At 42.3% G+C, this 16,045-nt stretch overlaps 1 protein-coding gene across 2 annotated transcripts in view; it reads right to left on the minus strand.

Moving 5' to 3' along the window:
* Positions 1-16,045, minus strand: part of CACNA2D1 (calcium voltage-gated channel auxiliary subunit alpha2delta 1) — a 488,318-nt gene that overhangs the window by 221,259 nt on the left and 251,014 nt on the right. For both annotated transcript variants that reach the window (XM_063134222.1, XM_063134221.1), the window contains exon 5: positions 14,159-14,203. In XM_063134222.1, the coding sequence (XP_062990292.1) occupies positions 14,159-14,203 (45 nt within the window). The remainder of the gene's footprint in view (positions 1-14,158; positions 14,204-16,045) is intronic.

A 16,045-nucleotide genomic window follows, 5' to 3' on the forward strand; every position in this document is an offset into this window, starting at 1 on the left:
TACTGTGCTTAAAATTATTTTTGAGAATTACAAATATGCTGCCTGGGGCATTTTGTTTAGTTAAGCAACAGTTTTTAATCAACTAAAGGTGCAATCCTACGCATATGTACACAGAAAAAAGTCTTAAAACTTTCAGCATGTCCCAGGGCTTTTGTAGGGCTTTTTTCTGTTTAGAGTTATAAAGGTTTGCACCTTAAATGGTACATGCCTACTGCAAATTTATTCATATTGTTGTTTTTGATAGTGACTTATGAAGCCCTGTAAACCTGTTAATAACTGCATACTGAAGATATTAAGGAGGGCAGAGCTGAGGATGAGAGATAATGGTATGACAAACTTCATGTTTTAGCCAGTGTTTTGGATTTCCAGTAAAATATAACATCAATAAAATATACCATTTATAAGAAACATGTTATAGCACAGGAGAATGTCATTAAATTATCATGCCATAATACCTTCAATCCTCCCCCAAGTCATCATTCTTGAATGAAGGTACATTACTCTTTTACCACACTGATAAATCAATAGAAATCCAAAACAATGATGGAAATCAGAGGCATTTCAGTCGTCCAAGGACCGCAGGAAAAAATGGGCTAAAAGTGTCTGAAAATATCCCGGGGAAAAGGAGGGATCATCACTCCCTGCTCCCAGGATCCCCTGTGCACCATGTGGACGCACAGGGACGATCCTCAGGATAAACACTGGTGTAGACATGCCCCAACTGTCCCTTATCATACACTCTCATATATTCATCTACTACTCACATAATCACACACTTCTGTCTGCTCCGGTTAGCCAAAACAATATACAGAAACATTTCTCCAGCAACTCCCTCTTTCATACTGCCATCCAATCCAGGCATTCCCCCACCACCATCCAATCAGCAGTCAGGCATTCACTCCTCCCTCTTCTACCCTATACTTACCGTAAGTAGGGTGACCATATGAAAAGGAGGACAGGGCTCCTGTGTCTTTAACAGTTGCATAGAAAAGGGAATTTCAGCAGGTGTCATTTGTATATATGGAGAACCTGGTGAAATTTCCTCTTTATCACAACAGTCAAAGCTGCAGGAGCTATGCTAGAGTGACCAGATTTAAAAGAGGGCAGGGCACCTGCAGCTTTAACTGCTCTGATGAAGAGGGGATTTCACCAGGTTCTTCATATATACAAATGACACCTGCTGAAATTCCCTTTTCAGTACAACTGTTAAAGATACAGGAGCCCTGTCCTCCTTTTCATATGGTCATCCTAAAGACTTACCAGAACTGTAAACACAAACTGTAATTACATTTAGGACTACTTACTTCCTGGAACTGTATGCATTTAAAAACTTTTTTAAAGACATATATTCAAACCTGCATAATATAAACACTAACTTTGCAAATATAATGGCATATAAGCTGAAGATCACAGAAGCATAAAAGAATTTGATAAAAGTCTGCATGGCATGGAGAATGTAAATAAACAGATTTTTTTTCTCCATTGCATATTAAAACTTACGTAACTTATGGAATTCACTGACACAAGAACTAGTGATGACTACCAATTAAAAATGGATGAAAGGAGATGTTGAAGTTAGCCCATTTTTATACATCATCATAGCTCGGGATATTATGGATGTTCTAATATGCTTCCCCCATAAGTCTTTGGGAGGGAAGATGAGTAGAAGATGTAATTACCATAGTTTGTGGAATCGGCTCTTGATGGTGGTGTTTCTGAAGTTACAGTTGCCAACCCATGTTTGGCAAGCAGCCATGGCTCTGACTGATTTTCATTGCCAGAATGGTTCACACACACACCCCACACACAGAGACTGTGTGATGCAGGAAAAAGATTTTTTTTAAAAGCACAGCCATCACTCTTACTATTAGCAAGCGATTAACATCTGCGCAAACAGTCCTGCTCTATCAGTCAGAGCTGCTTTCCAGCACAGGGGCTTTCTGAAGAGAATTCTCTTCCCTAATAAATCACTCCTGTCAATTAGGGATATAGCCCTTGCCAGGAGATGTGCAGTTGACTGTTCCCAATTAAGCCTTAATGAATAAGAGCAAATGGGTGCTGGAAACTCTCAGACGACAATAGCGATTTGGGTGTGAGGTTAAGCTAAACCTTAAACAAAAAGCACCACAAGGTAAATAGGAAACAAGACTCAGACCCCTTTAGGTTAATTAGGCAAGCCATGGATATTTTTAAAGTCATACTTTTTCAGGATACCATACCTTTTCAATACAGGAGTAAAAAAATCACAGCTAGAAATCAGGGAAGCATGTGGGATTGACTCTTTCTCCTCCCTCCTCCCTCCCTGCATACATGCACAAAAAGGGCCATAGAGCCGTATTAGGAATTCAACACTATGTTACTAGAAGCTAAGGCCAGCATTGCCTTAAGCTATCATATAACAAGCAGTACAGTGGCTACAGCAATTCAAAATATTATCACAAGCATCTGTGTAGTTTAATCCTTCCTTCCTGGGCAGTTTTCAAAAAGAAAACCAACAACCCAACCTAGGTTCTGTCATTTATTTATTTTATTTATTTATTTATTACATTTCTATACCACCCAATAGCCGGAGCTCTCTGGGCAGTTCACAAAAATTAAAACCATTCAAAGTATAAAACAACAGTATAAAACCATAATATAAAATACAATAAAAAAGCTCAACCAGATAAAAACAGCAGCAATGCAAAATTACAAATTTAAAACACCATGTTAAAATGTATTTATGGATTGTTAAAATGTTGGGAGAATAAAAAGGTCTTCACCTGGCGTCTAAAAGCATATAATGTAGGTGCCAAGCGAACCTCCTTAGGGAGCTCATTCCACAGCCGGGGTGCCACAGCAGAGAAGGCCCTCCTCCTGGTAGCCACCTGCCTCACTTCCTTTGGCAGGGGCTCACGGAGAAGGACCCCTGAAGATGACCTTAGGGTCTGGGCAGGTACATATGGGAGGAGGCGTTCCTTCAGATAACCTGGCCCCAAGCCGTTTAGGGCTTTAAATGTTAATACCAGCACTTTGAATCGGTCCCGGACCTGGACTGGCAGCCAATGAAGCTGGAAAAGGACTGGCGTAATGTGGTCTCGTCGGCCAGTCCCTGTTAGTAAGCGTGCTGCCCTGTTTTGTACCAGTTGAAGTTTCTGGACCGTTTTCAAAGGCAGCACCACCAGCACACAGGTACACCAGCAGAATCCCTTATCTGTCTCGAGTACCCAACACACAGTACAAACACTCTAGACCAGCACTCGACTGAACTGGAAGCCTAGAGAGGGAGATTGTATTTCTATAGACCACAGCAACCTCCCCTCCCCGGCCCTCAAGTCGGTGCTGGTGCTGCACTGAATACCCAGGAGGGCAAAGCTGGGTGAGAGTAACCCCTCCCAGTTCACCCACCCAGGTCTCCGTGATACATGCCAGTTCAGCCCCATCATCCAAAATCAAATCATGGATGAGGGAGGTTTTATTTTGGACCGACCTGGCATTCAGCAGAAGCACAACCAAAACCGAGGGCAAGCTGTTAAGGCTGCCAGGAACCATTTGGTTGGGGGGAAAACCAGAAGAGGGGATAGCTGTAAGAAATCTAGCCCCTCTTCTCCTCATCTGGCCTGTTATTCCCCCATCGCCATACCTCCCCTTACCCGTGACCACAGCTATGTGAGCACGGGTAAGGGGATCATTTCCACCTTGAAATCTAGAATTCAGTTCATAGGATGATTTTATGAAGAAAAATCCAGGACTTGAAAAAGTGCCGTAGACTGATAACAATGTTATCGAGACTGATGAACACAAGCAAAGTCTTTAAAAATAGTCACCAAAATATGAAATACAAAATAATTAGGTCATGGGCATACACGCTTTCCTTGTCTACTATTAATCTGGCACTGGTAGGGTGACCATATGGAAAGGAGGACAGGGCTCCTGTATCTTTAAAGTTGTATAGAAAAGGGAATTTCAGCAAGTGTCATTTGAATGCATGTAGCACCTGGTGAAATTTTGTTTTCATTATAACAGTTAAAGCTGCAGGGGTCCTGCCCTCTTGACCAGATACAAAAGAGAGGAGGGCTCCTACAGCTTTAACTATTGCAATGAAGAGGGAATTACACCAGATGCTGTATGCATAGAAATGACACCTGCTTCTCTACAACTGTTAAAGATACAGGAGCCCTGTCCTCCTTTTCATATGGTCACCCTAGGCACTGGTGGTTCTGCATATTGCTATTTGAGTATAAAGAAGGCTATGTAGAATGATGGTTTTCACAGACTTCAAAGAATTCTGGTGAGTAGTTTGCCAAAAGTCAGGGTTAGCTATTATTTATAGCTAACCTATAAATTATAGCTAACCTTTCTCCGCTGTGGCACCCGGTTGTGGAATGAGCTCCCCAGAGAGATCCGCCTGGCGCCTACACTGTACTCCTTTCGTCGCCAGCTGAAGACCTTTTTATTCACTCAGTATTTTAACACTTAATTTTAACTTAATTTAAATTTTTCTGTTTTAACTCTGTATTTTAATCTTATATCAATTTTGCTGCGTGGTTTTATCCTGGTTGTGCTTTTTATACTGTATTTTGTATTTGTACTTTTAACCTGTTGGTTGTTCTATCATGGTTTTAATTTTTGTGAACCACCCAGAGAGCTTCGGCTATTGGGCGGTATAAAAATGTAATAAATAAATAAAAATAAATAAATAAATTTAAATTTAGTGGACCCAGACACTTACTTTAAATGTTGTAGTGTGTGTAGCCCTAGTGTGCACGTGTTACTTGAACCTGTGACTGAGGGGAAAATGAAGACAGGAATCTCTGCTCCAACTTGAGTTTGACTCTGAGGGTTTGAATATATATAATAAATAATAACAGGGAATATGCGTCTGTCTATCAAGGCTGTGAAACTGAGACAATTGAAACTTGGCATGCATTCTGAGAGGCCCCAGGGGTTTGCACCTCAATGTTATTTTGTTTTAAAAACTCACTAAGTAATTGTAATTAATTGAAATATTTATTTATTTATTTATTACATTTTTATACCGCCCAATAGCCGAAGCTCTCTGGGCGGTTCACAAAAATTTAAACCATAATAAAACAACCAACAGGTTAAAAGCATATGTGAATAAAGCAAAAGGCCTTACTCACCGTGGTTAAAGCTGTGGTTTAAGGTATCTTCTGACACGGCCTGGCTTTCTGGCTTAACCACTGTGGTTAAAGCTGTGGTTTAAGGTGTCTTCTGAACGGGCCCCATATGAGGAAGAAGGATTCACAACTGGAGGGAAAGGGGGAAAGCAGGGGCGCTCACAGCCCTTTAACCCCTTGCATTCATCTGCTCTACTTCCACCCACCCATGTCCTCCCCCAGGATACTGCATTCCGTTCTCCCCTTCCCCTGGTTTTCTTTTATAACAGACTCTCTACATGCAACGGCTTCTGAGCACTCACAGTGCTGACTCGGCTGTTTGGGGGACAGGTAGGTCTCGATTTCCCCTTTAGCTTTGATGATGATTATTATTATTATTTAAAGAGAAGCTATTGTACTACTGCAAACCCCCAAGTTCTCTTGAGTGTGATGATACCTTTCCGTTGTTGCGGGGTTGCCCCATTTCGGCTACAAAGGTGCTGGCATTCTGGAAATGAGATCACTGTTAGTACTCATTGGTAGATAAAGGCTGCTGAAATTCCATAGTTGGATTCTGGGGCACTTGCAGCCAGGGTCTCTTCCATGTCCATTCTTTCGTTGTTGTTGTTCTTGGTGTTGTTATTTATAGCTGAAGCTCTCTGGGCGGTTTACACATCACCCTCTACATCCTGTGCTTTCAGCCCTCTCCATGCAGCACCCTTCTCACTACCTCAACTACTTTTTCCACTCCATTAACCACCCCAGTTTCTCCACCCTCGTGAGCTTTTTTTCTTTCCCATCACTCTTCCCATCTCTTTTGGAGAGGCAGAAAAATGCAATTTTTGACAATTTGCCTCCTCTCTGCTTCCCCAGGCAGTTTCTGGCATCCTTTATTTGCTACACTCCCAAAGCCTGGAAGTCCAGACTATGCTTCTAGAGAGATCAGCAGAACATGAGAAATATGTTCATTATAATCTGAAGTCAAGGCAGGGAAATGGGCAGACAATGATTGAAGGAAGCCCATCAAGGAGGCGCACAACTGCATCCGAGGACAAACGACAGGAGCCAAGAGATGGTTAGAAATTAGAAAGGGGTGAAGATGAAGAGGAGGAGAAAAGGCAGAAGATAAAGTGGCGCAAACCCAAGACTGAGCAGAAAAGATTGAAAACGGAGTTGAGGAGGTGACTATAAATAGAGGAGTAGAAGGAGAAGGGTTATGAAACAAGAGGCGGAGAGGCACAAATTAAAATGTGCGAGAGAAGATAGGCAATTTTGGATGGTTAAAGAATGCTGTATCTTTTGCAGGGGGAGGGGGGATAAAACCGAACAGCGGCACAGCAGGGCTGCCTTTCACATCTGCCAACGGAAGTAAATTATGCAGGCAGCCATATGTCAAACAGACAAGAACGTCGCTGGTGTTGAGAACACCAGTCAAGCATATTGTGCAGCAACTATATATGCACCTCAGTGTGTCAGACAACAAACTATATCTCTCATACATCCTACTCTCTGGATATATTTTGCCTAAAACCATAGTTCTCCAGCAGTGGGGTAGGGAAAGGGGGAGGCATGGCAGACCTGAAAGGAGGCTGCTGAGGTCTAAGGAAGGATCCCTGTCATGTCTAGCTCTGTTCCCTCTGGTTGGAAGAAGGTGTTTCAGGTGATCAATCAGAATCAGGCTCTGAAGTAGAGGAGTCGGGGCCAGAAACAGGCCAGCCTGTACCAGTGAGGGGGAAAGCTCTCACGGGCCCTTCACTAGCTGGTGGTGAACTCTCGCCAGAGCTTATCTAGTCAAGGGCAAATAATACACAGTCAGTGAGAAGCCATCATACTTCCAAAGGAGAGAGCACGGACAGGTTAGCTGATCCTAGAGTACGCTGCAGACTAAAATGGGCGGAGCGAAAGGAAGGCAAAAGAAAGTTGGCCCGGCTTGCATCCCGTCAGAAGCCGCCTCAGAACTAGTCTCTCTGAAGTTAACACGTCTTGTGAAAAGGCTTTCCATTCTTCTTGAAAGGACAATTGTTCCAAGTGATTAAGACTCTCTTCAGGTGGGAAGAGATGTGTATTGCTTAAATGAAGCTTTGCGGATTACTTAACAGGCAGCGATATTGTCTCCCAAGAAGTTGTTTTTGTTACAACTCACAACTTACAATAATCACATCGTTATTATTTTGTTGCATGTGCGTTAATTGTACAATATGCTGTTTTATGTATAAAAAACAGTGAGTTCAATTACAACCCACACACCATTCTGTGTGTCTGTGGGTTATTACTGACCCCGATAACTTTATTGCAGCTACACTGTTTTACTGAAAAAGGATCAAATTCTCAATTAAGATGTGTTTTGTTTATTTTTACATATAAATAATTTCATGCTTAATACTCGAAGTATTTGATATTTATGGCTTTCTTGTTGCAATTTGTCCCCAAGACCAGATTGATGCCATTGAAAAAGGTCAGTTTTGTCTGAAGAGATTGCGATAATTCCTCAATGGATCTGTTAATTAGGGCCACTTATATATAACCCAAAAAGAAGAAATGCATTACCAAAACGGTAGACAAAAGAGGGCGCCAATTTGCATTGCATTTGCATATGCAAATTTATCTTATAGGTACATATTTTGAAATAATAACTATTGTTGAAATAGTCATACAATTACAACACATCTCACCATAGGGAAGGCTGCCAAAGCGCTAATATTTGACAGGCAACTTCAAGCCCCCTGTTCGGTCTACTTATGGTTCTTTGACTTTAAACCAGACTTGGGCTTGATAGCCCATCAAATACAAGACCTTTTCAAATAGATGAGAGTCCTTAACTGTCTCTTCAAAATGGAGGCCTGCCCATTGTAAAGTAGGACACCTGGCACCCTACTGTTAATTATAAAACAGTACTTTCTAAAAAGAAAAAGAAAGAATGAAAAAAGAAAGAAAGAAAAGATACAGTCATTTTTTTCTATTAACCAAAGGTTGTTAAAACACAGAAATCGCTTAAGAAAAGCGTAAAACACTTTCTAAGAATAACAGTAGCCAATGGGAGAAATGCCTTTCTAAACAGGAAGGTTTTTGCACTTCCTAAACAAACTCAGCAACCCTGCTACACAAACCTATCAGGGGAAATGGTTTAACAGAGAGGACACCACCACAGAAAAGTCCCTGCTCCTCAGAATACAGCACCACATGAAGATACAGCACCTCAACACACAGGGGGGCTTTAGGGTTGCTTAACAACAGGTCTAGGTCTGCTATTAGTGTATGATAACTGAGCTTATTTTCTTAACTCATTCTGGCAAACAATTCTTATGTACTATGCATCCAGCTTTTTAAGTAAGCAAAGCATTTTGCAGGGAAGTGCTGCCTCTTTGTTAAAATGTTGAGATTGTCTCTATTAGCATAAAGGAAGGAAGTATAAACATCCCCATCCAAATAATAATTATTCAGAAGGGAATGCAAAGAAGTTTATCGAACTTTGAATAATATTGACTTTTCTTAAAACAACAACTGCAGTAGAACTACTGCAGAAACAACTCACAATACCTCTAGGGTTTTAAATATTTCAGGCACAAAATGTAACAGAGAGTTCAAAATAGTAACTTTAATTGGCATTCTATTCTATACTATTTCTTGTCATGCTATGTTCTTACTTATTTATCAACCAGGTTTCTCCTTGTTGACTGACAGCTGCTAAGAAATCAAACCCTAATGATGCCTGTTGATAGTTTTGACTCTTCAGGTGTCAACAGATAGGATCCCCAGTGCTACAGTTTCAAGAACAATACGTTTGTCTCTCAAGCATCTGAGTCTCTCCGGCTATGAGAAGGACCCTATTATTTATTTCCTGACACTTTACTAATATATGTAAACTATGGGATATTGTTATTTGCCAGAGAAAGAATATCTGTAAAAATCGTATAGCATATAGCTCAATTTTTGTGATTATTAAGTCTCTCAAACTTGGAACATGTAAATGTCCTCTAGGAACAGGAACACAAGTCTAATAGCTTTGGGACTTGCAGAGGGATAAAAAAATATGTTGATTTTTCACTTCTGAATAGAGATAGATACACCTGTCAAGTTCAGTTTCACTCATTTCCTTATTATTCCAAAGTTAAGTTCCTTCTGTCCCGTTTCCACATCGCTTTGCAATTTTTGTTAAACTCTGCATGAAAATCTGTACGTAATTCTATGTGCATTTCTCAAGAGGCATGGCTTCTGTAAATGTTCAAATTATATACATTTCTAGCAGGCAATTGCTCTTAAGATAAAGGAGTTCTTGTACATACATTTCTGTACATACACCATTATATGCACACTTTTCTGTACTACATGGATTTCTGGATTCATAATTTTAATGTGTGAACTTTGATGCAGAACTTCAGAAAATGTTGATGTTTAACTGGGTTCTGCTTTGCATATGGATTTGGGTTGTGTGAATTTTGAAAGTATACATAAAGTTTCTTCCCCACCTCCACTTCCAATGTATTTTTAAACAGAGGTTTGAAAGAGCTCCCTTTTCTACGAGATCTATGAATTCCAGAAGCTCACAGATGGAGCCATGGATTGCAACATGACAGGTGGAGCCATGGATTTCAATATGAACTGGATGTGCATCTCCTAATTCAGAAATGGACAATCTGGAGTATAAGCTCAGGTTCACAAATACGAGTTCACAAATGCAGGTTCACAAATACGAGTTCACAAATGCAGGTTCACTGCAGCTCTGATGATTTGAACATGTGAATGAGTCAACACAGATACAACCTGAGCTGGGACAAGATTCAGTAATATTAAAGGCTACTGCTTATTTCTAGTTCCAAAGGCTACTATTTTTTGCTAGCACCGGTTCTGGCACAAATATCTTAGCATTCCATTTCCTTATTGTTGGGGTGGCTAAAAGTTCAATGGAAAAAACATGTTTTGCATGAATAAAAACCAGGAGAGAAATAATGATTAGAAGTCCTTCAATCCCTAACATCGCCAAGTCATCAAGAAGTGGAGATGGCAACAATCTCTGCCTGAGATCATAGGAAACAGCAAGTAGACAACACTGGGTTAGGTGAACCAGTGAAAGGCAGGTTCATTGCAATCCCATGTCAACTATTGTCTCTGGTACAACAGGCCTGGACTCTCTGAATTTAGCTTTCTCACAGTTGGATAACTTATCAAAAAAAGAAAAGAAAAAGCTTTCAGACTCAAAATCCAACTGGATTCATAACAACATAAGCGTGCAGAATCCAGTGCTGGACAGAACAAAAGAGAAATCTCGCAGGGAGGTTTTATCCATAGTTCAAACTTGAGAAACTGCTGAACAAGAGGGGGAAAATAGATCACGTTTAGTTGAATGGTTGACTGGATACTTAAAAAAAAAAATCACCATGAACAAAGTTTCCTGCACCTTTATCTTATCTAAATTTCCCATATTCAGTAAATGCAACTCAGGTAGATTTCTTTGACATGATCAATGTACCCTCTTTAATTATCTTACAGCAACAGTGTCAAGTGCAACAGGGATCCCATCAATCTTAAATCACATTTTATTGCTATATGCAGATGGAGCATGTTGATCTATCTGATGAATGTATTTATAGACACTGCTATTAGTTTATAGATCACACCTACAATGTTTATTTTAAAATAGCAAGCTGTGTTATTTGAAGTAGTAAAAAACCCTGTCTTTTTCATCCAAAAGCTATCAAGATTCCAAAGTCAAATTTTAAACAACTTAAAAATATAGTTTCAAACAAAAATACAGTCCCTGGTCCATTCTGTGGACTGCACCCATGGATATACATTCATCTGACATGTCTGTCCCAGCTCCAAGGGTATTGGATATCCATGCATGGGCATAACATTTTAAATATACACACATAAAATCAGTCCTGAACAGTGTAATCAATGTCCCAGATAAAATCCAAGAGTTAACTGCATCATCTGGATATACATGTTTTGGACTCTTCATGCATATAACCTAATGGAAGGTTATCATCTTCACGTAGGGGACGAATAGGGACAAATTCCTCCCTCCACTAAATACATAAATTAAGAAGTAATGTGAAAGCACCATGCATTGGGCCAATTGTGCACACAACCTCACCTTTGGAATTTCCCCCACACTTTTACAGAAGGGAAATCACATGAATTGGACTTAAGGGGCCCATATACATAAAGCCTTTATGACAGCTGATAACTTGTGGGGGGTGAAGCAAAGGGGAGAACATACACCCATTCCTCCATTATATAAGGAACAGACACATCCCAGGTTAAATGAAAGAACTGAGCCAAAGTGCAAGGCATAGTTCAGTAGGAAATAATCTCAGGTTCAATTCCCAGCATCTCCAAATAGTGCTGGGAAAGACAACTGTATGAATCCCTGGAGATCTAATGGCACTACCCGTCCGTGGAGACAAGACTGAGCTAGATGGAACCATGGTCAGACTGAGTATAAGGCAGCCTCCTACATACCATGCCAAGTTTTGATATTGCCCTGAGTTATTATGAGATGCATTTGTGCAGCCTCCAACAAAACCACTTGCCAACAGGCCAGGGACAGGAAATTATTTGATCTTGGCAAGCAAGAATACTCAGGGGAGGGGTGTCATTACAACAGCTAAATTAGATTGTCACAAAATCCTGAAATAGATTTCTGGTACAGAGTGTAGGCATACTGTAGTATTCTAATAGAGTGTGCCATGAACACAGGAAGGAGCAGAGCAACAAAAACCATGCCCCTCCATTATGAACCTTGTCAGTCTCCAACTTCCATGTAGGCTCCCCATTCACTATGGAAAATCAGGGTTCTACATCACAGTAGAACATTGGAAAATCAGGGTTCTACATCACAGTAGAACCTTGGAAAATGAGGGTTCTACATCACAGTAGAACCTTAGAAAATCAGGATTCTACATCACAGAGGGAGACAATGTGGATACAAAAGGCTTCCGGCTGCAGAGGTTCACCTTCAACGCTTGGAGTGCAATGGGGACAGTGATGGGGCAAAACTAGCACACTCACCCCCACTTGCCTAACATGTTCATGCTTCTGTGTTCTTTAGTTCTGAATTGCAGCAAGGGTTCCTTCCCATTCTCCTCCCTTTCCTTCCTTAGTATACCGGGGGGGGGGGGGCATCATTTTTAATTTTTTTCTGGTGTTGCTTAATTTCTCTCCCAATCTAAGTGCAAAGCTGCTTCCCCCAGCTAGACTTCTCTATGCAAGGCTTTTTATTTTGTGCCTGTGACTGGTCACTCACAGTAGTTTGCAGGTCTTTTACACCATGTCGTCAACCTCCAGGGCATCTCCTGTGCTTTCTGACTTATCATGGCTTTTTTCTTAATGGGGAAAATGCAGCACAATTTTAATCATGGTTTGAAGCGTTCCAACGGATAGTATATTTTCACAATTCCACTATATCACAGTGCCATTTAGTGGCTATATAAAGAAACATATAGAACTTGTAGAGAAAGGAAATCCCCCTCCCCAAAAAAGCATGTGTAAAGGAGCCGATCTTAATCCTGTAAAGAATCCAGAAGCAGAAGCTGCAAAAAAGGCATGGTGTAAAAGCCTGGCATGGAGAAGCTCTTAGTCTCTTTTGCTTCTTTCTCCTAGTACTGTCCAGTTCCTGGTACTCAATAGGAGCAGTTGCTAATGAACCTTTGCAGCCCCACTTCCACCCCTCACCCTGAATAACTCCCAGTCAACAAGCTCCTGTGCGACTTCATTCCAACTGTAGGTAAATTTTCTAAGGACAACAAGGAAGGTTTGCTTTATAAATTCTATCCCTCTGTGTCTCTGCCTCCTCAATCTTTCTCCATTACCCATTTCCAAACTGCCTTCTCTCTCTCTCTCTCATTCCCAGTTTCTACCCTACATTCTGAAGGGAAGCTGTGAGAGGGAAGGTAGAAAAACATGGAGTGGATTTCTTTGGGGGAGAGAGAAAGACTGTCTCCTAGCCTTTTTACTATTGATCTGATAGCAGATGCTCGCTGTGCTCTGCTATGGCTTGCCATAGAAGTGGGGATAATATTTAATTTTCAGACAAAAGACTCACAGGAAACAGATTTATGGGGAACAATGCCATTTATGCTATTAGCCATTCTCTTGTGGAAGGAACAGGTACCACTTGCTAGAAAGGAAAAGGAACTCTGCATTTGCCTAGCGGCACTAGAGGAAACGCTGTTCCACTAAGCCCACATTATATCCCTGCATTTGTGTATATTAGTACTCGAAAGTTGTATTCCATCCTATGTCAGGCTCAGTGTAAGTTAAAATATTATAAACTTTAGTTTCGGGTTCACATCTCAGGAAACCCTTGCTTACGAAATGGTTTTTGTTAAAATGGCCCATAGGATGCCAAGCAAAGAAACAGAAGACAACAAACAAGAGGGAATACTATATTACCATCAACTACTGATATGCATTTATACTGGCCAGTCTGCAGAATTCTTCAATGCCTGTCCTAGAAGATCTGGTTCACAATGGACATTGCGATGGCGTGAGAGAGGCTCATGTCACTGCACCACCATACTAGTTCAGCATCATTCCCAAGTGATTGTATGACAGGTACACGTTGAAAAAATGCAAGTTGCTTACCTGTAACTGTAGTTCTTTGAGTGGTCATCTGTGCATTCACATTTAATGGGGCTCTGCGCCTCATTAAGTGTGATACACAGAGACCACAAAGAAGAAGTGAGTGTGTGTGTGTGTGTGTGTGTGTGTGTGTGTGTGTGTGTGTGTGCATTTTACCATAAGACACATTTCATTGCTCAACCACCCTCTGAAAAACCAGTTTTTCTCAAGGACTCCTTAAGGCAACAAATCACATAATACAACCAAGCTCTCTAGAAATCTACAGGGAACCACTTGTATTATTTTGTGCTTGTGTTCTGAGAAACATATCTTTAAAAACCCACTCTCTTTTCAAATGGTAGTTTAACAGGTGTACGTTTTCAGAAAAAAAAATCCAGAAAGATTGGAAGTACGGGGGACTGAGACTATACTAAAAATCATGATCCCTTCGGGAGCTTGGAAATGCATGAATTTATATTTTTATAAAAGTTACTTACTTCATTCAAGTCATCTTTTGCATTGTAGTACACAATATCATTGGTCTGTAAAAGAAAAAAAGAAGATGTTGAGTTAACTAAAAAAAAAAAAAAAGCTTAAAACACAAAAGAGACACCCTAAACCAATAATTTTGAAGGGGATTCTGTGTTGTTGTTGTTGTTGTACTTAACCATAACTCTGTTAATTTCCCAGCAAGGTTTCCATTTAAATGTCACCCAAACCAGTTTATAGGCTAAGACGAAGTACTATTCACACCAACACGGCTTCTTAGCAACAGCTGTTACATTATACTAAACTTTAAGCTAAGAAAGAAGAAAATGATGAAAATAAGAATAAAAGTATTGCTTTCTTTTTTAAGGTGAATTGACAAACAATTAAGGACCCAAAAATTCAGCTCCTGATGTTTCTGGGAAAAGATTAGGAGACAAAAGCTGTGAGCATCTATATTGTATGCAGGTTCTGAGCCAGCAAATGGAGGTGACTTAGGGCCTTGCTAGACCTGCCGGCTTACGCCGGCAGGGAGGCGGGGCCGAGGCGCGCTACCGTTAGCGCGCCTCCCCCACGCTTCCAGACGCCGGAGCCGCAGGGAGGACGGAAGCCCTGCGGCGTCCGCCATTTTTTGTTTGTTTGTTTGTTTAAAGGGGCCGCAGGTGGCCCGAAGACTTCGTGAAGGTAAGGGGTGTTTTTGTAAAAACCGGGGGGGGGGAGGATGGGAGGGGGGGGTGGGAAGGGGGGGCGGGTGACAGAGGGAGCGCCGCTCGCCGCCGCCGCTCGCAAGCAGGCGAGCAGCGCTTGCCCGGGCAATGCCCAGGCATTGCCCGGGCAAGTGGCGCTCGCCTGCTTGCGAGCGGCGCTCCCTCTGTCACTCGCCCTCCCTTCCCACCCACCCTCCCATCCTTCACCCTCCCCTCTCTTTCCCCCCCGCCCCTGGGCCGATCGGCACAGCGCTCATACGAGCGCTGTGCCAGGCCGGTCCGCGGCTTTTCGCGGCTCCTCGCGAGTAAGCGAGGAGCCGCAAGGAGCCGCGGAAGTCATTAGATGTTCCCCAGCTCCAGCCTGAGGCCGGAGCTGGGGAAAAAGCGTGCCATAAGCGCATTCGCTTATGGCGCATTGAAGGAGGCCTCAGCGCGGCCTGCCTCCGGATTCCCCTGTGCGTCATCTGGACGCACAGCAGGGAAACCGGGTGAGAAGGCGCGCTAAGGCCTCGTCTAGTAAGGCCCTTAGAAAACCAGGGCAAAGCCCTCTAAGGCCATAGCCAGAAGGGGCGAAATCCCGGGGCGATCCCCAGGATCATCCCTGTGCTTCCACATGATGCACAAGGGATCCCAGGAGCAGGGAGGGATGATCCCTCCCTTGCCTCGGTATCTCACTTTCCCCTTCAATCTCGCTTTTTCCGCGGTCTCGAGATGATCCTGAGACCACAGAACGTGTGTGCAGGCATTGCGGTTTGTCCCTGTTACTCGCAAGGAGCCGGGAGCCACGCATCCATTGGAGGTGGGGTGGGGGGGAGAGGGAAATTCATTTAAAACTTTAAAAAGCCCACCTTTTGCACATGACTGTTCATGCGCGCTTCTTTAAGAAAAAAAGAGGTGGCCGCAACATCCTCCCCCTCTGAGGTCGTGCGCTATGTGTAAACAGAAGGGGAGATCTCGAGATAAAAATATCATGAGATCTTCACCCGTCCGTCGCACTAGACCAGGTAGGTCTCGTTGAGGCCCATGCCCTTTTTGCTCCTCCAATGGTGGTGCAAAGGGTGCTTGGCACACTGAGCTTCACTTGGTGGGGGCAGGCATGTTGAAGGAATTAAGGGATGGTGTGTATTCTGAGGCACTGTGACAGTCACAGGTGAGCCCTGAGGGCCTCCTGCTGAGGGTTTTGCAGCCCAA

This window comes from Elgaria multicarinata, chromosome 9 (assembly GCF_023053635.1).
Source record: "Elgaria multicarinata webbii isolate HBS135686 ecotype San Diego chromosome 9, rElgMul1.1.pri, whole genome shotgun sequence".
In the NCBI taxonomy this organism is placed as follows: domain Eukaryota; kingdom Metazoa; phylum Chordata; class Lepidosauria; order Squamata; family Anguidae; genus Elgaria; species Elgaria multicarinata.